The 23,595-nt window shown below is 43.6% G+C and overlaps 1 protein-coding gene across 1 annotated transcript in view; it reads right to left on the bottom strand.

Annotated features, from left to right (window-relative positions):
* Nucleotides 1–267: 267 nt before the first annotated feature.
* rasgrp3 (RAS guanyl releasing protein 3 (calcium and DAG-regulated)) overlaps nt 268–23,595 on the bottom strand; it is a 29,363-nt gene continuing 6,035 nt past the window's right edge. Inside the window, exons 2-18 of the mRNA XM_084470984.1 lie at nt 16,211–16,299; nt 15,864–16,108; nt 15,401–15,503; nt 13,799–13,867; nt 12,708–12,839; nt 11,666–11,813; nt 10,345–10,518; nt 9,667–9,783; nt 8,625–8,903; nt 7,294–7,374; nt 6,853–6,966; nt 6,175–6,290; nt 5,750–5,897; nt 5,018–5,054; nt 4,496–4,645; nt 3,776–4,167; nt 268–3,410 (exon numbers count right to left, since the gene is read on the bottom strand). Of these exons, the coding sequence (XP_084327110.1) occupies nt 3,402–3,410; nt 3,776–4,167; nt 4,496–4,645; nt 5,018–5,054; nt 5,750–5,897; nt 6,175–6,290; nt 6,853–6,966; nt 7,294–7,374; nt 8,625–8,903; nt 9,667–9,783; nt 10,345–10,518; nt 11,666–11,813; nt 12,708–12,839; nt 13,799–13,867; nt 15,401–15,503; nt 15,864–15,933 (2,139 nt within the window). The 5' untranslated portion in view covers nt 15,934–16,108; nt 16,211–16,299 and the 3' untranslated portion in view covers nt 268–3,401. The remainder of the gene's footprint in view (nt 3,411–3,775; nt 4,168–4,495; nt 4,646–5,017; nt 5,055–5,749; nt 5,898–6,174; nt 6,291–6,852; nt 6,967–7,293; nt 7,375–8,624; nt 8,904–9,666; nt 9,784–10,344; nt 10,519–11,665; nt 11,814–12,707; nt 12,840–13,798; nt 13,868–15,400; nt 15,504–15,863; nt 16,109–16,210; nt 16,300–23,595) is intronic.

The raw sequence follows: 23,595 nt of genomic DNA, 5'->3' as shown, positions 1-23,595 counted from the left end.
TATCGGTGCTTTCGGTTTCATTTCTCCCTAATTTGATCCTCTCGCCACATATATGTTGACTTTGCTTAGGCCTACTGCAGGTGCAGGATTCAATGCTTCAATTTTGCACAACATACACATCATCACGCACGACACACGAAGTTCAATAAATATCTTTAATTAAAATTGAAACAGCATAGAGATGCCACATCTTTAGATCGGGATTCCTAGAAATTGAGTTAGGATACTTTTATGGCTTCATTGAGGCCATTGAAAGAAATATTCACATAAAGCAAAAAAAACAGAATAGAAAAACTTTAAAACAGGATAATGATGTGTTTTGGCCTCAACTGATGAAGAGGAAAAGCCTACTGTAATTTCAAAGTAAAAATAAAAGTGTATGGACCATAAAAAAATATATACAGCCTACTCTAAATACAATTTCAGTGCAGGCTATATTTCTGTAAAAAGGCCTTTGATATTGGTCAATTGAATATGGACACATAAGGGTGTGATTTGGCGGTAGAGGTGAAATAAGTAAATACAAGGCGGTTTGATCGCCATTATTCCAATTGTAGGCCTAGTAGATCTACAGTCTTATTAATTTCTCTCAATACTATTTCAGTGGTTTTTTTGAGTGGTATTGGATTGGATTGGCTCTGGTATTTTTTGCGTGACACAATTGAATCTCCAACAGTTTATCTCTGGCTGCAAGGGCTAAGAAGCTTTTCGAAATTTGTGCATATCAATGTTTTCAGTTAAAAGGGGAGGAAACAAGAGGTTGATCAGATGAATACCATTTAGTGAATACTGTCAGCAGAATGTCTGTAATGGCTCCATATCAGTACTTTTTTTCTGAATTTTACAAACATTTAAACACAGTGAAATGTTTTGTCTAGATTCTACAAGCATTGTGTAGTGAAATTCATAGGGATTAATATCTGCATTAACATCTATGTTATAGATTAAACAGTTGTTTTCTTCAGTGTTTTTCCATCCATTGGGTTTGAGCATTATCATAAGACAACACAGCTCATACTTTACAGAATAAAGGAATCAATATCAGTATAACAGCAGGTTTAGGTAAACAGCCTGTTTGATGAATAAACATGAATAAACAATTGAAAATGTTTCTGAAGATATTTAAACTAGAAATCATTCACAGCAACAAAAATAAAACTGAGATGTGATTTGAACAAAGTGATCCATTCTTTGTGACATCTTATTAATCTCAGAGGAAAGTCTCATTACCAAGTTATAAATAAGTTATAGCTTGGTAGAATGCATTCCATTGCTGTTCTGTTTTAGGGGGTTTGTACTTTGTTCAGGTGAATAGATGTTGTCCTAATGGTAGTATGTAGTGGATATAACAGTGGATATAATGGCCAAACACATTTTATCAATAAATACTCTGATCACACGACCAAAAAAAAAGAAAGTACAATCGGTTTTCCATAAATTATTCAAAGTGAACATACAGAACAGATCTTTTGATGTTATAGTGGTGATGAATTCAACATCATTTCATTTTCTGGAAATGGTATCTGTGGGTTGGAATGTGCATACAAAAGTATACATAAGTATAAGTATACAAATTTGTATACATACATTGATATGTCTGTGTATGTCAGTATATCCTCGTCAAAGTTAAAAGATACCTTAAACTTGACAACACGTTTAAAAAAAAGTCTGAAAAAATCAGGCAATACTTTAATACAAATCATATACAAACACCCTTTTCTGTCCATTCAAACTACATAAATATTAAATTATAAAACAAGCCCTTTATACCAATCATGAGGACAATAAAGCAGCACTAAGCAGTGTTTCATACAAAGAGATTTTCTACAGAAAACAACAAATGTACATTTTGTTAATACATTTTAACTAGGTACACCTACTGGAGAGTTGTAGAACAAGCCAGGTCCCTTTGAAAGATGACAATCATAAAAATAAATAATGTACATTTCCAACAACATTCTGTGGGAACCGCTTACTGCTCCTTTAAAATGCCATTTCCCAGAAAGACCTTTAGAAGTTCATTTAAACTTTGCTTGATGTGTTTCCTGCATGAATTCCAGTTGAGTCGCTAAGGCAAGTAGCCTAACTTAAAGGGGCTTGCACCCTTCCCCAGCAAGCACCAATAAACGGCAACAGTGTGCCAAACCCATTGGTGGCGGTTGGCTGTTATTCATTTACATGTCAAATAGGCGTTGGCAAACCTTGGCCAACATTCAACAGTTGGGTGTGGGTTTTTGTTGGGGCAATGTGAAAGCCCCAACTAATTTTAAGATGTGCCTACTTTCTTCTCCCGTCTTTCACTTTCCCCTCACTGTGAACAAAGAGTCAAACACGAACTATAGAACTATAATGTTGTGCTTCATGGTCAACTCCCTCTCTACAGTTCACCCCCACCCATATCTAACCTATCTTGTTCTTGCTGACCACCGCCCACAAAACATCTGGCTGATGTCTTCTCTTTCAACCATCTCGACTTCCGTCGAGACTTTCAAACTTTCAAACTGAAAGACCCTACCCACCACTTCCTATTTCGACCAGAAGAACACAAACGTGCATCTGTATATTCATTGTGTGTCTGAGTCATAGCACAACCTTTTTCTGTACAACATGAGGGTACCTCCTCACTAAAGAGACAGATATGTCACAAACTGGCACTTTCGAGATAGCCAGTAGTACAAAGCCATTCAGAGAGACAGACAGTTTTTCCACGACCGCACATGATCAAATGCACCAACCTTTGATTCCTGGTCACTTTTCATGTGGTCTCTTGGCTTAGGAGCGGCAAAACAATAACTCAAACATCCTCTCCTTCTCTTTACTCTCCATACTTTTCAAAACAACCGTCTTATTGAGCCCGTCAAACGGAGCCCATGCCTGGAAACCCATTACGACCCAACCTTAACCACAACCTTAAACAAACCCTTAAGCTGTTCTCTGTTCCAGAGAGAGTTTGTATACATAACACAAGGCGTCGAGTTTAGATGCCACACATGTTTACTAGCTCTCAAAGTTCATAACCTTCTCATACTGGCTTCAAGCGTACTTGTGATCAGGTTCTGAAAAGGTGAAGTGTCCTTTGGATAGAAAACAAACAAACAGAGACAAGTTGTCCTGTTGATCATCAACTGATCCCTCATCAGCACGCAACAAGGTGTTTGATACACGGTGGTGATTGTGCGCATGCGAGAGAGAGAGAGACCTTCACCAGTGAGTCTGTATCTTCTTCAGGGGTCATATGAACATGGCTCCCCACATGTCTCTGTGTCCTGTGGTCCAGGGGACAGGGCCGGCTACAGGGGGTGGCGGAAGGGGGCCCGCAGGCACCTTAGCACCTCCCCCAGGGATGATAACTTCCCTGTACTGGAACCAGAAACCCTTCCCAAGCTGGACCGGTGGCCAAGTCAACTGTCCTGGGGAGAGGATAACACAATTACACTTATTTAAGCTTTAGAAAGAATAATGGAATAATAATAATAAAAATAATCCCAAACATCTTGAGCCATATTGGTTTGTTGGGTGGAGATATCCTCTAGAATCTTGTAGGGAAACCAACTAACCCTATGACTGACATGATGTGAAATGCATTCTAAAAGCCACCTGGATGTGGACATTGAATGCATTGAGTTGTCATGGTTTCCAAAGATTCTACAAGGTTTGCTACGGGTTTGCAGGCATCGATTGGGTCAAAACGATGTCTGGGGGAAGCAACTTCGCAGTTGCAAACGTTTTCCGACCTAAAAGCGGAGGCGAACGAGTGGCCCGACAGCAGCATTACCTTTCCTCTGTTTGTGCTGATCCCGTTCTGTACAGCATCCCTCCTGGACCCCCTGGGTCCCCCAGGTCCCTGCTGGGGGTCCAGACCAGCACTCTGGGCCGGAGAGCCCTGACGGGACCCGCCATCGTGGTTCTCCCAGCGGGCGAAGCCTTTGTTCTTGGACGTCTTGCGGTGGGGCCGGTACCTCATCTTGGGGAAGGTGTGGGAGCCGCTGTCGGCTGCGGGCCCCCAGCCACGCTCAGCCCACAGGGGGTCCATCTGGGTGGCCTGGCTGATGGTGGCTCTCTGCAGGCAGACCGAGATGCGCTGGGCCGACCCACTCATCAGTGTGATGGACTGGGGGTCCGGAGCCAGGGGAGCCACCACTGGGAACTCAAAGACCTCGTCTTCGTCTGCGGGAGGATCATAGGCGCAGGACGAATGCGTTGAAGATTATACATATCCGTTTCATACTATGTGTTGTATTTAGCTATTTTTGGGGTTAAGGAATCTTGCTCAAATATGCTTACAGGCAAACTTAAAGACTGCAAACTATTGGTTAGAAACACAGAACCTTGATCGTTTGATCGTCAATAAAGTATATGGACGATTCTCAATACCTTTCAAAACCGTCATCAGCCCCACATTTAAATTCCAACAAACCACATTTATTTCTGTATGGTGTATATTGGCGCAAGCATTCATACCGGTTGGTTGAGTGTGATAAGAGGGATACTCTACCTTTGCAGGTAGCCAGCGTTGGGCTGCTGGGCATGGAGCAGTGGGTCAGCTCACTGGGGGAGACGTTGCCCAGTGACGAGGAGCGGAGCAGCTTCCTGCAGGCCAGGACTAGCAGCTCCCGACACTGTTTATGGCAGTTCACCCCACAGTCTAACACACAGCAACACAATGTTGACTTAAAACTCCATCGAATCAATTCAGGAAGGAATTCATACTTTTTATCATCAATATTTTTCAGTTTACTTTTTGCGTTCACATACACACACACACACCACACATATTTGGTGACCTTTTTTTTACGGCTTTAATAATAAACTCCGAGGGACATGGGCTATGTAAATGTTAGCAGCTGCTGCAACACCTGCAGTTCCCTGTGATTAAGAAAGTGTTATGTCATTTTGAGTACTTTCACACTGCTCATATATTTTTATGCATTCGGTCTGCAAGAACTTTTCATGGCGTTCCATCGAACGTGTCGGGGAAAAGGTAAACTTATATAAAATGCTGCTGCAGTGAGCTTACCTTTGCACTTGTAGCCCTGTTTGATGATTCCCCAGAGCTGGGAATAAAAAGAGGGAAAACAACATAAACAGAGAGTTTGAAGTTTAGACCTGGTCACAGCATGATATTCACAAGCCAACCAACGACAATAATAACAACCATAAGCCTGTCACAAGCAAGCAATGACATGTGTTAAACAACTTTGACATTTACTAGTTGGAAGCAATGGCCCTAGGTACACACACCGATGACACATAATACGGATAAATCATGGCAGAGTAGTCAGTGGTTAGGGTGTGTCTCCCAAGGTTCGGGATTCGAACACCAATGCTGCTTCATGACATGTATCTGGATTCACGTTGGTACAGTCTTTTTTGATTCTTATTACTTTCTACTTTGAAACCATCAAATTATTTCTCTTATTTATTTATTTATTTATTTATTTTTGAATTATTATTATCCTATTTCATTATCCCTTCTCTCTACATAAACTAAATACTAGCTAAAGCCTAACCTAACCACTAGGCAACTCTTAACGTCCGGGCTGGCTTCGGAAGTACACACTGTACGACTGGGCTTGGCGATGGGCCTCCCTCCCTCCTCTCCCCCCTCTCCCTGACTGAGACGGCAGGTTCTTTATCTGGGGGCTAGTCGCCTAGTTGGTAGGAGTCTCTACTGGACAATCTGAAAAGTCCTATTTCGTGATAAAAGGTAAAAGATCAAAGGAGATCAGAGTAGAACAAATTTACGCACAAATCCAGAACAGTGTTCGCAGAAGGTGGGCTTCAGGTAGGTCATCTCCTGGAAGTTGTGGATGAACCCGGGGCCCATCTTGCACTGGAGCAGCGGGTTGGCCCTCAGGAAATATGCCATCATCTCATCCTTACTGATCAGTCCGTCCCTGAACCACAGAGAACACATCAAACTGTGAGTAGAAAGTCAACGTCAAAAGTGAAGTCAAAAGTGAAGTCAAAAGTGAAGTCAAAAGTGAAAGTGACTGAATTCAGATAAATGTCATTAAAAAGCAGGTAGGGGTCAGGGCATCTTGCTTTAAGAAGGCTAGAGGTAAGTTGTGAACATTGGGGATCGAACCCAGTATATTTCAGCTGGGAAAAAAACCCAAACCCCCTAACAACTACACTACCCTAACCACTAGACCTGTAAAGGTCTGCACTCACTGGTCTTTGTCGAGAACATAGAAGGAGTCCAGGAAGGGGAAGTTAGCAGCGATACTTTCAAAGTCCTCCTGGGAGATGTAGCCGTCTCGGTCGTGGTCGTAGTTCCTGAAAACAGACTTGAGAGAGATAAGATAGAGAAACATATGAATATGTGTATTATGACAATACGACTTTGAGATTAACCTAATACAGTATAGTACATCCAAGCCGAGCATCGATTTAAATCGAAGCAGAGCATCGATTTAGTTGCAAACCTGATAACTTGTAATTTTAATTACCTTTAAAAAATACCAGGACCTTTACAATCTTTATGTTATTTTGTCTGAGCCGGCCTGCTGTGTAGTGGTGTTGGGCCAGAGAACAGATGTTATATGTATAAACTGTGTAGTGTTGTTGGTTCCAGAGAACAGATGTTATATGTATAAACTGTGTAGTGGTGTTGGTTCCAGAGAACAGATGTTATATGTATAAACTGTGTAGTGGTGTTGGGCCAGAGAACAGATGTTATGTATAAACTGTGTGGTGGTGTTGGGCCGGAGAACAGATGTTATGTATAAGCTGTGTGGTGGTGTTGGGCCAGAGAACAGATGTTATGTACAAGCTGTGTGGTGGTGTGAGGGACAGAGAACAGATGTTATATGTATAAGCTGTGTGGTGATGTGAGGGACAGGCACTCACATCCACCACCTTCCGGATGTGTTTGTTTACAACGCATGGGTCTGGTTTGGTGGTGACCCCAGACGCCCAGTCCAGGGGGGCCAGGCTCTTGTTGGGAGTGGTCGGAGAGTTTGACTGTGAAGTAGGGGAGAAATGTGGTAAAGGACGTGAAACAAAGTCAAATTAACTAGGCCGAAACCCAGTCGAAACCATGCGTTTGACAGTTAATATTGCAATTTTATTAAATGGCGTTCCCGTAGCAAAGTACAAGAGCTGTGTATGTTTGTGTGATGGTGTATGTCAGTGTGTATTTATACTTTTTGTGATTGTGTTGGTTTTTGTGTATGTTTGTGTATTTCTGCATGTGTGTGTGTGTGCATGTGCGTGCGTGCGTTTCAATTCATTATGACTCAAGAGAGACACGGCAGAGCCAACGTTTGAAGACTCAAAACAGAGACTCACCAATGACTTGGAGTTCCGTGGTTCCCGTAGCAACGAGAGCTCGTAAATCTCATCTTCGGTGTAATAAAGGTCCAGGGACAGCTGAGGAGGGATGAGAGGCACCCCCGGTCATGATTAACTCAAACATGGGCATCGTAAATGCTTTCATTAACCATGCATGCGTATGCGTGTGTACATGTGCGTGTGTGTGTGTGTGTGTTTGTGCGTGTATGCATTTGGCCTGTGTGCGTGTGTGTGTATGTATGTATATATGCATTTGGCCTGTGTGTGTGTGTGTGTGTGTGTGTGTGTGTGTGTGTGTGTGTGTGTGTGTGTGCGTGTGTGTGTGTGTAGAGTAGATGGAAGACTTGTTCTGTTGTGTTCTGATGCAACTGTGTGCCTGACGCAAGGGATGGTGAGGTCATGTCCTCTGTGTGTGTGTTTTGTAAAATGACTCCTGAATTAACAAACCAGAGGGAAGGGAAATGGGAGCACACACCTGGTTAATCCCCCCCCCATCTGCTGAATGTGTTTTTTAAGCTACTGGTTACAGCATCGTCTGATGTAGTATTTAGACTACTGGACTGCGTTTACCTTATGGCTGATGTTACCACATCATTTTATTATTATGTCTTCTTAATAATAAGCCATCTCAGGGCCTAATGCCTTTTTAATGTTTGGCTTAAATTGGAACAATCATGGTCATGACGCTGGGATTTTTACATATTGGATATAATATATACACTCTTATATTACAAACTGGCTGAACGCGACCCTTCTCCTTCATCTTTTTGGAAATGACAGAAAATGTACTTATGTAGAATTATCTTTTGCTGCTTTCACCTTTCTCATGTGTCTTTAGGAGTCAATGTCAATGTGTGTGTCTTATGTGTCTATCTCTTTCTATGCCCTTTGTGTGTGTCTACATGTGTCTTTGTCGTTGTGTGTGTCTATGTGTGTTTTTGTTTATGTCTATGCATGTATGTGTGTGTCTATGTGTTCCTATGTCTATGTGTGTGTCCATATGCGTCGAAATGTGTGGGTCTACATGTGTCTCTGTCTGTCTATGTCTGTGTGTCTATGTCTATGTGTTTGTCTATATGTGTCTGTGTTCATGTCTATGCGTGTATGTGTGTGTCTATGTGTTCCTATGTCTATGTGTGTGTCCATATGCATTTATGTGTGTCTATGTGTGTCTATGCGTGTCTATGTCTATGTGTATCTATGTGTGTCTATGCGTATCTATGTGTGTCTATGTGTGTCTATGTCCATGTGTGTGTCTATATGCCTCTGTGCATATACAGTATGTGTCTGTCCTATGTCCTTGTGTGTCTACATCCACCGCTCCCCACCGTCAGCAGGTAGATGAGGTCCATGTTGGGCTCCACCTGGGCCGCCGCCCCCTGCAGGGACACCAGCTCGTTGAAGGTGCCGTACAGCTGCTGCATCTTCACCAGGTTCACCTTGGCGCCGTCCTCCACCCAGTCGGGGAACACCACGTGCACGGCGATCAGGTCCTTCAGGTGCACGCCCAGGATGGGGATCTTGAAGCCGCGCGACTCGCCGAAGGCCTTGCGGTAGCCACAGTAGTTGCCGTTGGAGGAGACCAGCTCCGTCATCTCGCCCCACACCTGCACCCAGAACCACAGCCGCCGTGTTTATTCCGCTGCTGGTGTGTGTTTGTTTGTGTGGACCGTGTTGGCCGTGTTCATGTTTTTTATGTTTTTTTATGTTTTTGGTCATGTTTGTGTTCATTTTTGTTTGCTTATGTTTGTTTGTTTATTTTTTTTGATTTTTAACATTAAAGGGAGCAAGAGAGGAAGTCAGCAAGACGGGTCCATCATAGACTAACATCCACCCAGCGATCAATATGGCCGTGCTATCTCAATCTCCATCATTGATCTTGGCTAAAGCTCTATAAGTTAATGACAGGATGGAGGCAGCCATACTGGATCACTTAGGTGCTCTCAACCTATCCCTTCAGTCAGTCTCATGTTCACTCAGCGGGTCAAGCGTTTCAATGTTTATCTTATTGAAGTCATCTGAGGCATGTTGGGTGCATGATGTCAGAAATTCACTTGGAGCTCTGTGGTTGTCATAAACCTAAAAGTCTCCCTAGAATCTGGTTCAGACTTGGTTAGGACACTTTTATCTAAAGTGGTACAGTGATTCCAGATACATGTTCTTAAGGAGCAGGTAGGGAGTGAATACCTAGCTTAAGGATGGCCACAGATTAGGCTACATCAGGGAATCCAACCCAGAAACCTATCAGTTGAGAGTCAAACTCCTGCAATGCTAAAATCTAAAATGTCTCTCAAGCAACTGCTGTTTCCGATGAGTTCACATGGAGCGAGTTATCAAAAGGTTCCACCATTCAGAGGTCTGGAGGGTCACCTTGGTGACCTCAGGGGCCAGGTGAGAGTGTGTCTCCTTCAGCCTGGATATGGAGCTGTGGCTGAGGCCTCCCACCAGCGCCATCAGGGTGTTGAAGTTCTGCAGCTGGAGGAGTTTCTGGCAGGAGGAACCAGTGATGTAGGATAGAGAAAATAAACCGAATAAGCAAGACTCGTAATTGGTATGCTACAAGTTTTGAATGATAACACAAATCAAGGTCATCAAGGTCCAGATGTACTGCACTGTCAGCAGGAAGTAAATGCTCTTAACCCTTGACCCTGTCCGTCATCTCCGGACGCTCTGCTAACATGTCCTCAACAGTGCTTTCAGATGAGACCGTTTTGTTTTTTCACATTTGCTAGGAGACTGTCTGCAGTAGCTAGGAATCACATTAGCTAGGAAGTACATTAGGAGACATTAGCTAGGAGACACCTTAGCTTGGTATCTATGTTGTGTGTCATTAGTCAAAGAGGTCAGATCAGAGTCGTATGAATTACAGTCTCAAGGAGCATGGGGGTTCAGCTCTACCAGAACTGTGGACATTTGTATTAATTATTATTCTTGGTTGGTGAAGGACAAAGAACTAGGACTTTAAAACCTTTAAGACTACACAAAACTTTTGCCCAAATCAAGCCACTTTCTTCCTCCGGTCCTACCTGACGCACCGGCGGTTCCTACCTGAGCTACGTTGATGTACTTGGTGATGACCTCGGCGCGGTGCTGTGGTGTTAGCTTACTAAGCACCATGAGCTGCACCCACTGGGAGACACCGTTGAACAGGGCGATGGAGCGCTCCAGGGTGGGGTTGTCCCGCAGGCACCCATGGGTGACGTAGCTCTGGTAGTCTGTGAACTAGAAGACCCACAACAACCATGACAACATGACTTAAATGTCAGTGCTAATGATAATCTATTCTTACTATTGTTATCGTTATTATTGTTCTGTTCTCCTGCTATAAAGGATGTCCCATGTGGGATTAATAAAGAACATCTTATACTATCTGACTAGCACTTGAATTATATTTTCCAGGCGTATATTATCAGACTGAGTGTCTGAGTGTCTGAGTGTGTGTGTGTCCCAACCAATTAACATACCCTTAATGTTCTCCTGACCTAGCTTCCTGTGCCAGCAAATGTGTGCGTCCTTGAGACAAGACCAACAGGAAATGTGGAAGAGGAAGTTGCCCATCAATAAAAATAAATAAAACAGTCCAGCAGACACTGAAGCTGCATCCCAACAACGGAACAACAAGTAATGCTCCTGTTTACATTCTCAAAACTAATAACATCTCAAAGTTTGTGGTTTTACTGATTATTCGGCTCTAAGGGAATACAAACTGAAGGATGGATGCACTGGCTGTAGTGTCTTTCCCTACCTGTGGGTTTGGACCCTACTTAGGGTTGCCTGATTTGCATATGGGTTGTGTGAGATACTTGAGGATACATTTTTGGTAAATAGTAATTTAAACGTTTTAAAGGTCTCTTAAAAGGTTCTGTATATACAAACACACACTGCAAAATGCCTCTATAGGTTGGTTGGGTTAAAACGATGTGTGTGATAGTGTGAGTGTGTGTGTGTGTGTGTGTGTGTGTGTGTGTGTGTGTGTGTGTGTGTGTGTAAGAAGAGGCACAAAGAGAGAGACACAAATCTATGTGTGGAGTTTGAGATGTAGAGACTCATGCATACAGTGTGATAAACGCAATTTAAGGAAGAATGTTGGAATAGACCTTTCGTCTACAAGACAGATGAGTAGTCATTATCCTAAATGAAAGCCCCTGATTGGTAAAAGTTGATATCATTACTTTGCATAGGATTTATGTGGGGTGTGGCAGCGCGGATGGAGATGTAAAGACATGTGAACAGACGTGTATTAAACAAGGAACTGGAAAAAGATTCTTAGATATTTCAGTAGAAAACAACAGCACAAAGCTGGAGTCCTAAACATTTCCAGACCCAAACAAGCTCGGGAACCACTGGTGTACACATGTGCTCTACTCACGGATATCCTCCTGATGGACTTGAACTCGAGGAAGGTGAGGTGTTCGGCCAGCTCCATGGGCTCCAGGTGGTCAAACAGCAGAGACGCCTTGCCCTTCTTCGCCTGCTTCTTCCTCTGGGTCAGCTTCCGCATCCAGTCATACGACGGACTGCAGGTATGACAAGCCCAGCAAGTCAACCAACACGGTTCCCATGTGCCGATCGAGTGGATTTTTTTTTTAAAGATTTATTTTTGCATTTTTCATATTTCTTTTATTATAGAGAGAGACAGAGAGGAAAGTGTGGAAGACATGCAGTAAATGACCCAGGTCGGATTCCATCCTGGGTCTCTGTGATTAGGACTTTTGCCTAATACATGGTATGCGCCTTAGCCCAGTGCACCATCGGGGCGCCCCGAATGAGTGGATTTTAATGGGAGTGTTTAAGTCTGTCATTATTTGAATGGGTGTGTTTGAGCTGGCAGGTTAGGGTATGCATATGTGTTGGTTGGATTACTTGGAATGCTACTGTACTTTAACATTTATGTAGGAGAATTTAGCAGGGAGAATGTTTAGCACATTAGGGTACTCAGCATATTTTCGTACCTAGGTAAACCAATATGCTAAGCATCCGAAAGTGCTAGGGAATACCTGGAATGCTAGGGAACTTAGCATGTTAGGGTAAGTAGGATCTGGGGGTACCTAGCATGTTAGGGACCCTAATGTGCAAGTACACTTGGCATGTTACAGGTGACATATTATACCACCAGGTGTGTTTCTTCTCTGACATCACAAGTGGGTGTCTCCACATAGATGTGTGCTGGATAGATCAGTCTACCAGCCTACCCAGTGGACTTTAGCAAACGTTTCTCATCTATCCGTCATACATCTACGTAGATGGACACATCCACTTGTTCTGCCAGAAGAGGCAATTTTTCGAAATGGCTTGTAACGGCTAATCACACTCACACCTGGTGGTATAATATGTCATCTTTAAGGTGGTTAGCATACAGTTAACTTGTTGAGTGTTTACATGGTGGAGGACTTATACCGTGTAGGACTTACATGGTGGAGATGTCGATGAGTTTGTAGTGCTCCTTAAAGCCCAGCTCAGCTGCTAGGTCTCTGAGCTCCTCGGTCATCCGTATCAGACCCAGGTCCAGATTGAACTCTGCCGGAAACGTCACAATCCAGTATCTACACACATGTAAAAAATATGTTGGATTTTGGGACATTTGATTGATCAAGACGTCCAGGCGTTGATGGGCACACTTGACTATAATGTATCTTTTACAAAAATCTTTTTATTTTATTTTTTTCGGGTGTAATATTTTAGATGTGTCTGTTAATGAACGGGGAGAAGGGTTTGTATTGTCTTAACAGACAGGGTAGTAGAGGAAAACACAAAGACAGATTATTCTGCAGTGCAACAAAAACAATCCCATTCTTCAGGAGGACATGCTCTGAACTGCACAGCAGCACGGCCTCCAGGTGCAAAGAAATGGAAATAGTTAATGTAGGAGTGACAAAGCTCAGAGAGGTCATTCTGGAGCAGAGCCTCTAGCCCACCTCGGGCAGACCTCAGAATAATGCATCACAAATCTCAGAGATACAGCCAACCACCGCGGGTCCACGCTGTGAAGCTTCGTCCCCAGTAGACCTGGCCGCCCCACAGCAGACACCCTCATAGAGCTAGGGCGATGTCGTGACTCATTGTCGACCATGCTGTTATGTAAGTAAGCAATATCTTGTTTTTTTGCATTGCAAATACGGAAGATATTCATGTATGTTTAACAGGTATTACAGTTAGAATGAGTTAGTTCCACTGATGAAGGATTAGTTTAACTGACTTAGAATCACTGTGGTGAACTTATTTGGAATGGGTGGAATCAGTTAGTTTAACAGGCATCCGTTGTTTCAGAAATCAGAAGATAATTAAAGAAAAATATAATTGTAACATTTTTAGCAAACCAGTGTTAATCGTTTCAAATTACCCCATGTAAAAATTGTTCCAAATAGACCTCCGTATTTCATCCGTATCACCTGAAGAACCAATATCCTCCCTGGATTGCCTTCTCTATGTTATGGACTGTTTGCAATGGGGTTATTTATACAGGGAAACACTGACATGAACAAACACGAAACCAGTCTCTTACCTCATGAAATAGCAGACCTTGAGTCTGGAGTGCCCACAGCTGTCTCCATGGCAGTCGCGGTACGTATAGCTCAGTTAAAGACCTTAAAATCTCCTCCAAAGACATGGGACATGGACATCATCGTGTGTACATTTATATTGTATTCATATTTCAATTGAAAGTGTGCATATTCCTGGAGTGCCATAACTCCAATAGTTGTACACATTGCTCACCAGCATTTATATGGCCTGTGTCAACTGTTTGTGCGCACTTATAAGTTTATCATAAACAAACATTATCAAACAAAAACATGTCGAGGAATTCAACGTTTTCAAAGCCACCCATGACATGACAGACATGTAACTTGAACACGCAGTTGCATACTTTGTGTTCTCAACCCATAAAGACACCGTGTAGCTCGTCAAGAGCATGACGCAGGTTAGCCGTAGTAGAACTACAAACCCTGTCACTGACAGGGTTGTCAGTTACAGCCCTGTTGTCACTCTACCCGGAGAAAGCTATCACTAAAGGCGACGCAATAGGAAAATAATAACTTATTATGCTATCATCCCTATTGAATGTTGGAAGTCTTTGAAATGTATTTTCAAATGTCTTTGTCGAGGGACCTTTGCTTTGAGAAACGATGCACATGGGCTTTATAATGTATCTTCACTCAGCCTCTGGTACAAGAGCTGTAGGGAGAGCAGGACAAAGCATTATCTCTCCGTGATGACTGATGAGAGCTTTCAGAGGCCAAATCGATCCATCAGGAGCCTGCTGACTAGATAGCAGACGACACAACGCAACACAAAACAATTACTGTTCTTTCCACAGAAATCAATCTTTGCCCTTCTGGATCTCCATTGGACAGATTAACATGCTACTGCAATGACAGGAGATGTTATAGATAGACAATACAATGAAGGAATACCCAACCGATATTACAACCATGCTGCATGAACACTGTCTCCTCTGGAAAAAGCATGGAATACTGCAATGATTGTGTGTTAATGGTTGTAATAATTGGCAGTTACGGCCAAGTCCCCAATATTCCTGGAAGGATCCTGCCTCAACTGCACACACTGTTCTCCATTGTGTCCTTATTGAAATGTTTGTCACCTGTGTTAATTTGCAATTATTTTATGTTCAATCTATTTAAGCTCTGTCGATTCTGCCCCAGTTTGTCGGTTACTGTTTGTTTGTTATGGTCTGCCTGGATTCCCGAAGTTAAGCTTCTGTTTGCGCCTGAGTAGGATCCCTGCCTTTGGGTTCACCTCCCTGTGCAAGCTTTGACAGAAGGAACTGACCAACCAAATGAACCCAGCAACCAAATGAACCCAGCAGAGATTATCCACGTTCCTGGCAGAGACCTTAAGGCACCAGGACTGCCTCATTGGCTGTATCCTGGAGGGGAATGCCACACTCGCTTCCCAGCTACCTAGCCTAGCTCCCCAGCCATCTAACTCTAACTGGTTCCACAAAGTAAAGCTTCCTTTTTTCGCCTCCCTACCTACCTAGTCTTATTTCTGCATTTGGGTTCACCTTCCTGCACTAGCCATGACAATTCCAGCCCTTGAAACAGGGCTGGCGGTCTGGTTCCGGAAGTTTTTCAGGAAAGGATATATCATGAGCAGTTTCCCTGCCAGCTCGGTGGAGGTGAGGTACCAGCGGTGCATCAGCAGCAAGGTCCGGGGGAGGTGGCTGCTCTTCAGCTCCCCGTTTTCATCTGGTCAGAGAGAGACGCAAGGTAAGTAAGTCATGATGATGGTTCGACTGTGGGCTGGTGAGTCCAGGTGTCCAACAAGCCGTCAAACTGTCCCAGCTGCCCGGTCAAACAGTCAAACATTGTGTCAAATTTCTGACCGTTCGACAAAAGTCTGCACAACTACACATCAGCCATCAGTCTAATAGTCAGTCCAGCAGTCAAAAAGTCTGACAAGTAGTCCAACAGACAATGCAGCCTTAGCACTCGCAATCATTGCAATCGTAATGGCAAAGGTTATTGTAACAGTACAGATGAATCCCCTCTATTGATTGTATTATTGATTCAGAGTGCTAGGAAACCACATTGGGACTGGTGACCTACCGAAGGCCTGGATGCATTCCTCCAGGAGCAGGTTAAACGGTGCAGCTTTCCCCAGCGTGGAGGAGCCCATGGTGGGGGTCTGAGGCCGGGGGGGGGCCGGGGGGGCCGGCGGGCCGGTCGGTGGTGACGGTGGAGGGAGTGGGTGGTGTTGTCAGGCAGCCCCGGGGGCAAGGAGATACATGGCACACCTCCACAGCTGGAGGTCAGAGGTCGACTGCCGTGGATCCAAACGTTTAGGATGCTCCCTGTGAGTGGAGGAGAAAGAGCAGTCCGTTAGGAGAGCAAAATTCCCACTTGCAAACCATGTAGGCAGTGTGCCTTGTTGCGATCACAGGTTTGATTCCCACCTGTGGTCTTAAGCTACCAGTCGTTCCCTCTCTTCTTCAACCCTCTCCTGTCTGTCTTCATTGTCCAATCCATAAAGGTGCATGATAGCCTATGAAAATATACAGTATATATATAGATATAGATATAATATTCAACATTTGCAAGTTAATTGAAAGAATGTTGCTCTATGTGATTCTATAACATGGTATATGTTTTAGCATTGAAATAACACCATATTCATTACTTGCACTCTTTGTTCTTTGAAAGTAATAATTCACTAGCTATACACATCTTACTACTTATCTTTTTGTTCTTCATGTACAACAAAGGTCTCTCTCCCAAAGTGCCCCCCCCACACGCTGTCTGGCTTTGGTCATCTTACAATATCGTAAAGAATTGCAAACAGGAGCAAAAGAATAATCAATTGTAATGGCATTGCTTCATTTTCCGTCCATGTTTTTTTCATCGCTGTGGGTTACAACAAGAGGCACAATAAGAGGCACATTTGAAAAGAGAAATCCTTTTATACTGGAGACCCAGATAGATCAAAAGAACAGAATGAACCCTCCGAACAGGAAGTAGAGCACGAGGTGATTTAATTACGAGCCAGCCGGCTCTCTCTCTCTTGACGTAGGACCACCATTCATAATGTCCCAAAAGGTTTCTGAAATAGGGCTGTCGTTGAGTCGGACAGACAATTAGTGGAACTAAGACCACAAAAAATCCCATGACATCACAACGTCTCCATGGCAGAATCTCAATCCTCATAGAATGACCGCTAAGAGGACTACTGTATGAGCGATGATGTCGTTGTCGTTGCCACGGTAGGGCGCTACTGTGTTTCTGTTGATTGGCTCCTGGATTGGCTAATCCATCCCACAGTGTCTGAATGAGGATTAGCAATGCATCTTGGGGGCTGAGGATCCGGGGGCCCCCAGGGGGTACACAGAAGTGGTTAATGTATTTTGTGCGCAATCAGCCGATGTCACCTTGGAGAGGCCCCTGGACGCCTCAGGGACACGCCTTTTCATTTGCCTCCTGACACTTGTGTCAATATCAGGATTGACTGTACGTGTTTTTTGTGTGAGTGTGAGTGTGTCCTTATTCAACCCTCACGGGCCCCCATTTATCTCCCGGTCAGGTGCATCACGGCACGTCTATAGGCTGAAAAGACTTCAATAAATATATCTTATATCTTGTATCTGAGTATGAAAATGTATCTATGTGTTGCATCACATAGGTTTGCTCAGGGTAAACAAAAGGCCAGATACACAGTGTCTATCAACCCACATGTAACTGGAGGACGTGGTGATGTGTGTGTGCGACACCCTGCATCGCAGAAGGTTCCTCAACTCATCCATGAACATGAGCCAAAAAGTACGCTGGTGCTGCGGACACCCTGGATCCCAGGAGCCACGACTTAACAGAGCGCAGTTTGAGTAATCGTAGAGAAACTATTCAGAACTGCATACTCTCTGTGAGAACTGTTTTCAGGGTTAATAGAAGTGAACAACGTTCACAAGCTGGGTTAATAGAAGTGAACAACGTTCACAAGCTGGGTTAATAGAAGTGAACAACGTTCACAAGCTGGGTTAATAGAAGTGTACAATATTCAAAGGCTGGTTGGCTTAGACTGAATTAGACACCTGTTTTCTCTAAATTACGTTATAAAATGTTATTTTAGAAACAGTGACAAAATGGAATTAACTACCATGTTACAGATCATCCTAAGACATACTCAGATGATTAAACCTAAAGAAATATAATTTGGTTCACTTTGACAGGTTGTCCAAATGTTTTCTTTCCTCTTCTCTTTGGATACATCGCTTTAAAGAAAGCTTAAAACAGGTCAGTAGAAATATGGCAGCACCATGACCAAATGACGTTCAAATCCTATCTCTATCTTAGCAACACTTGTCAACAAACAAACCAAGTACAACTTCAGCAGCACAGCAGTTCAAACCAACACCAAAACAAGGAGGGTATTCTTCAAAAGAACTACAAACAAGTATTGTGTGTTATGGAGTTCTATCTCCTCCATGTTTCAGACATGAGTGTGTGATGCTGACTGGACTCCAATAATAGTCTCTATCATGCGATTCAACCCTCAATCTCCAGATGTTTTCTTCGACCGCCATTTTACCAGCTGTTCCAATTGTCAAATTGCTATTCCTAAGCTGCTCTATAAGAAATCCTGATCAGCCACAGTGTTGACTGTGGGACAGAGGAAACATCATGGTACGCTAACAGGAAGAGCTCGAGCAGTTCTTCAAGTACGTCATCAGACATACGCACACCAAAACATAACTTATTTTGGACAGGCCCTGTTGTTTATATATACGGCCACATAAAATGAACGTGATTAGCTGAGAATTCTGAAGGTTGTGATTGGCCCAGATCATCAACAGCTGACGACACCTATCTAGGGAGCTAAAACAGCTCAGCTCAGGCTTAGCTGTCCTGATTTTGCATCGCTCCTTTCCTTTCGATGACTCTGCGACACTACGAGTCGTGCTTGAGTTTGTGATCAAATTCTGGAACGCAGCCCCTATGATGTTGTGCTGTGTGTGTGTGTGTGTGTGTGTGTGTGTGTGTGTGTGTGTGTGTGTGAGCCCTGCACGCTGAGGTCAGCTGGGCCCTACAGCAGCACTTGTGCTTTCGGCTCCCACAATGGCTCACTGTGTCTCCTCCATGTGTGTGTATGTGCATGCATGCACAACAAAAAGACTCAAGTGACACCAGCAGTCGGTGAGAGTGAGGTCACACTTGATGCGCGTGCACACACACACACACACACACACACACACACACACACACACACACACACACACACACACACACATATACACATATAGACACACTTAGATACAGATACACATAGACCAGGGATGGGCAACTTTCATGATTAAGAGGGCCACAATTTTTCGTCACCTAATCGGATATGAGAGAAGAGAGATAATTCAAAATAAGAACAAATTATGTGTATTTATATGTATGTATGTATCAGTGGTGGCTGGTGATGAAGGTTGTTGGTGTGGGGTAGTCTTGGACAGGGGGTATGGGGGAGGTTTCCAAGAATTTTGTAGATGTGATTTCCTGTATTCTGGTGCATTTTGGGGATGGCCACTACCTAAAAAATCATTCAGATTCATAGCCTATGTATGTTAATTGAACCAACATACATTCATTTCATATTTTCCATGCTCAAAAGCCATTTTTTAACATGTCTATACTCTTGTTCAACGACAAACACAACAAGTTTGTTTTAAAAGCGACGAGTGATTCTTATTTTTTTCAGTGAGGGCTCACATACATTATCATTCAATGATGGCACAAAACTGAAAAACAGTGGCCCAACATTAAGTGCAACATTATATTCAGTGCAGTTATAGTAGTTGCGACTTACTGTAAGTTGAATCTTCATGACTGACATTGTTTCTAAGAAAACTAGACACATGGGACACATTTTTTTTTTTTTATCTTAAATTATCTGCAGAGTCAGGATGCGGGCCAGTTGCCCATCCCTGACGTAGACATATATATATAAATATATATAAAGACAGACATACACATAGACATTTCACAGAGACACATATGAACACTCCCACACAGACACACATAGATACTAACAAACACACGCGCACACACACACACACACACACACACACACACAGAAATAAACTCATATAAATACACATACACACAGACACACACACACACACACACATACAGACAGTCAGCCAATAGTTCTTAGGGAAACAATCAGATATACACACAGACAGACGTTTACGCAAAACACAAATAGACACACGCGTGTCAACAATACACGACTGCATACCTCACACACGTGTTGAGAACCAAGCGACCTACCTGCACTGACACAGAGAAAAACAGGACGCGCCGACGACGGGAAGACAGAGTCGGGAACACAGACAGAGAGAGAAGGAGATGGATAACCACAAGCTGCAGACAACGCCAGTATTGAAAACGCTGTTAACACCCTGACCACTGCAAGCACGAGGTAGCCACAGGCCCCTTCCTCACACACTCAAACTCTTCACCACTGCAGCTCTGGACCCAAACATCCAACACCGCGGTGGATAACGACATGAACGCCACAAAGTCGGAGGCTGAACCCACAACCCATAACAATTTGCTGAACAATTGGCGATGCAGCATGTTTTTTGTGCTACGTGGCTCTCTCTGTCTCTCTCTCTCTCTCTCTCTCTCTCTCTCTCTCACTCTCTCTATCTCTCTCTCTCTCTACAACCCTTTCTTGTCTGTCCGCACTGCCTCGTCCACAAAATGGCTCAGAAAGAGATTGAAAACATCAACTCATGGACTCACTGCCCCGACCCAGGCAGCGCTGGACCTCCAGGCCTGAGGATCCTGGATCCCTGCGGTCCCGACAGATGCTGTGAGGATCCCAGATGTTTCCCCTCCTACACGCGACATCATGCTACCGTGTGAGAGGGGAGAGGAGTCCTGGAGCACAGAGTACCATATGGACCCTCCCTCCCTCCCTCTCTCTCTATTTCTCTGCCTCTCTTTCTCTCGCTCTGTGGACAGTAAACACAGCACTGATTCTGACATGTGACCTCGCGCTCTGAAATCAAAAGATACCAAACACACACTGACACACACATAGACAAGCACTCCCCCCCCCCCCCCCCCCCCACCCCACAAACACACACGCACATACACACACACACACACACACACACACACACACACACACTATGAGTGGAGTGTGATCTCACATGCAGAGAGAGAGAGAGAGAGAGAGAGAGAGAGAGAGAGAGAGAGAGAGAGAGAGAGAGAGAGAGAGACCCACACACAGACAGACAGACAGACAGAGAGAGAAGAGAGAGAGAGAGAGGCAGAGAGATGCAGGATGCTCTTTACACACAAACAGATGTTGAATAGACCCTGGGCACATAGACTTGGACATAGCAGATGGCTGTGTGTGTGTGTGTGTGTGTGTGTGTGTGTGTGTGTGTGTGTGTGTGTGTGTGTGTGTGTGTGTGTGTGTGTGTTTAAACATAAACATGATAATGGTGATCAGTTATCTTATTAAGCTGGACAGACTCACACACACACACACACACACACACACAGACCCCCCCCCCCAGTGTGTTGGGTAACAGTCAATTTGTGTGTCATCTGTTGGATGTCTATCAGTTTTGACCCCAGAGCTCGGCTGTATGTTGCATGGAAGAAGGCTGGGAGACTGACAGCTCAAACAGCTTACACACCGCTGGGAGGTCAGTAGCCAGTCTCCCACAGCTCAAATGAACTTCCAATAGGCCTTAGTCCCCTATTGGCCGTATTGGTTATAGACGCACATCATCCAAGACCCGCTTAAGATCACCAATCATTTGTTCCCTGGTCCACACCCTCAGAAAAATTTATCAATACACCAAATACATTGCCATTACATACACAAAAACACACAAGCAGGAACACACACACACACACACACAAGCTGGAATGCACGAATACACACACAGACACACACACTCACACACACAACAGGGAGTGATAGAGACTGACCAGACCAAGAAAAGTTATTGAAAGCGAGAGTACTTGAGCTGTGCCCAGTTTTGCAGTTCTGTCAAGTGTTCTTTGTTTTGTTTGCGTGATCCTGGAACAACTGAGTCAACAGTGATCACACCTTGTAACAGTGATGTACACATTTGAAAACACACAGGTAGACATGAACTACACTGAGAGACCAGTCGGGTTGGGGGAGTGAACACACAACAGTTTCCTGAATTTCCAATCTGGGATCAATCTTAATCTTGTTTCAAAGTATTATTTTATCATGTTCTCAGATAACATTAAATAAAGAAGTTGTACGATAAAATAAGAGAAAGAATTTGTAAGATAAGATAAGATTAATACGTTCTAAGATAAGATAAGATAAATAAGTTGTAAAATAAAATAAGAGAAAGATTTTGTTAGATAAGATGAGATCAAGTTCTGGCTTTGGGAAGTTTCTCCTTGTCTTTTAGAGGGCTTAGGGTTTGGGGAGGTGTTGTATAATGCAGGTTCTGTGTAGCCCTTGAGATTGGAACTGGCACTGGGCTATTCAATGGACAAGACTTGTGTGTGTAATCTCCAGAGGTAGGAGCTGCTTCTGTTTTGTTCACCCCCAGCACCTGATACCTTGCTAAACACCAATTACCGACAGGTATGTCAGTTATTGGTGATGTCATGTTGGTTTTCTAAAACGGTAGTCCAGTCTTTGTCAAACGAAGTCCAGCTACTTTTCACTCGCTGACCACCATTACACCACAGTGTGTGGATGTGTGTGTGTGTGTGTGTGTGTGTGTGTGTGTGTGTGTGTGTGTGTGTGTGTGTGTGTGAATGCGTGTGCGTGTGTGTGGTTAATGGTCTTAACCAGACTAAAAAGATGTCTTTTTGTATTTGCACGGGGAGCTAGCGCTTCTCCCTATCCATCAGCCCTAATAGGATCCATCTGAACACACACACACACACACACACACACACATACACATACACAGACACAGACACATACTCTGTCTGCTCAGGTCCACCTGCACATCTCTAACAGAACTGCTTCTGATGGTTCCTTTCTGCAGTACTAAAGGTGTGATTATGTGTGTGGGGATAAACAGCTACATGTCCTGGTTTCAGGGTTATAGTCTAAGAGAATACACTATGCATTTGTAGCTATTCCATAATACACCCAAAACCAGCCATAAGCAAGCAGAGTCAGCATATTTTGACTCCATTCCTCTGTAAACAAAATTATCGATCTGATGATTGAGAAAACCCAACTAGTTGTCCCAACTAGAGTCTTGAGACAAGCTCCATCCCTACCTCATAGCGTCTGAACATGGCAAGGAAGAGAGAGAGTAAGAGAGGGACTAATCCTTGGCCACCATCGGAAACAAACCTAAAATAAACTGATTGTTAGATAAAGCTCTTATCAGGTGCCCCCCCAAATGTCAATCAAGGATATTTAAATATTAAACTGAAACTTAATCAGCGATTGTTTAATGCATTTTGCAACTGCTTCCTTAAAACTAGGGTAGTCAATTTGGAAAACCAGCCGTAATAATCTAGATTTTGAAAGACTTCCTCCGAATCCACTCCCCCAAAAACACATAACTAGCTCACTTGCTTTAGCAATAGGTCTGCCTAGCCTTGTGATTCTGGTCAGATTCTGGTCATGCGCAATGAGTGCATGCGCAGATCGGTGCAGGTAGCCAGGTAGGTACATAGACAGACGGTGCTTATTACAGGCCATCATCAGCCTCAGATACAAAATCATTTTTTTATCAGTGCATTGATTTATTGATTTATTTCAATTTCTTTCTAAATACATCGACTGCCCTAGCTTTATGTCAGTTTCTACCTCAAGGATCTTCTGTCACAA

The sequence above is a fragment of the Micromesistius poutassou genome (assembly GCF_964030765.1).
Source record: "Micromesistius poutassou genome assembly, chromosome: 7".
NCBI classification, from domain to species: Eukaryota; Metazoa; Chordata; class Actinopteri; order Gadiformes; family Gadidae; genus Micromesistius; species Micromesistius poutassou.
The sequence above is the reverse complement of the archived record's forward strand: the minus strand, read 5'-3'. Positions and strand labels throughout refer to the sequence as shown.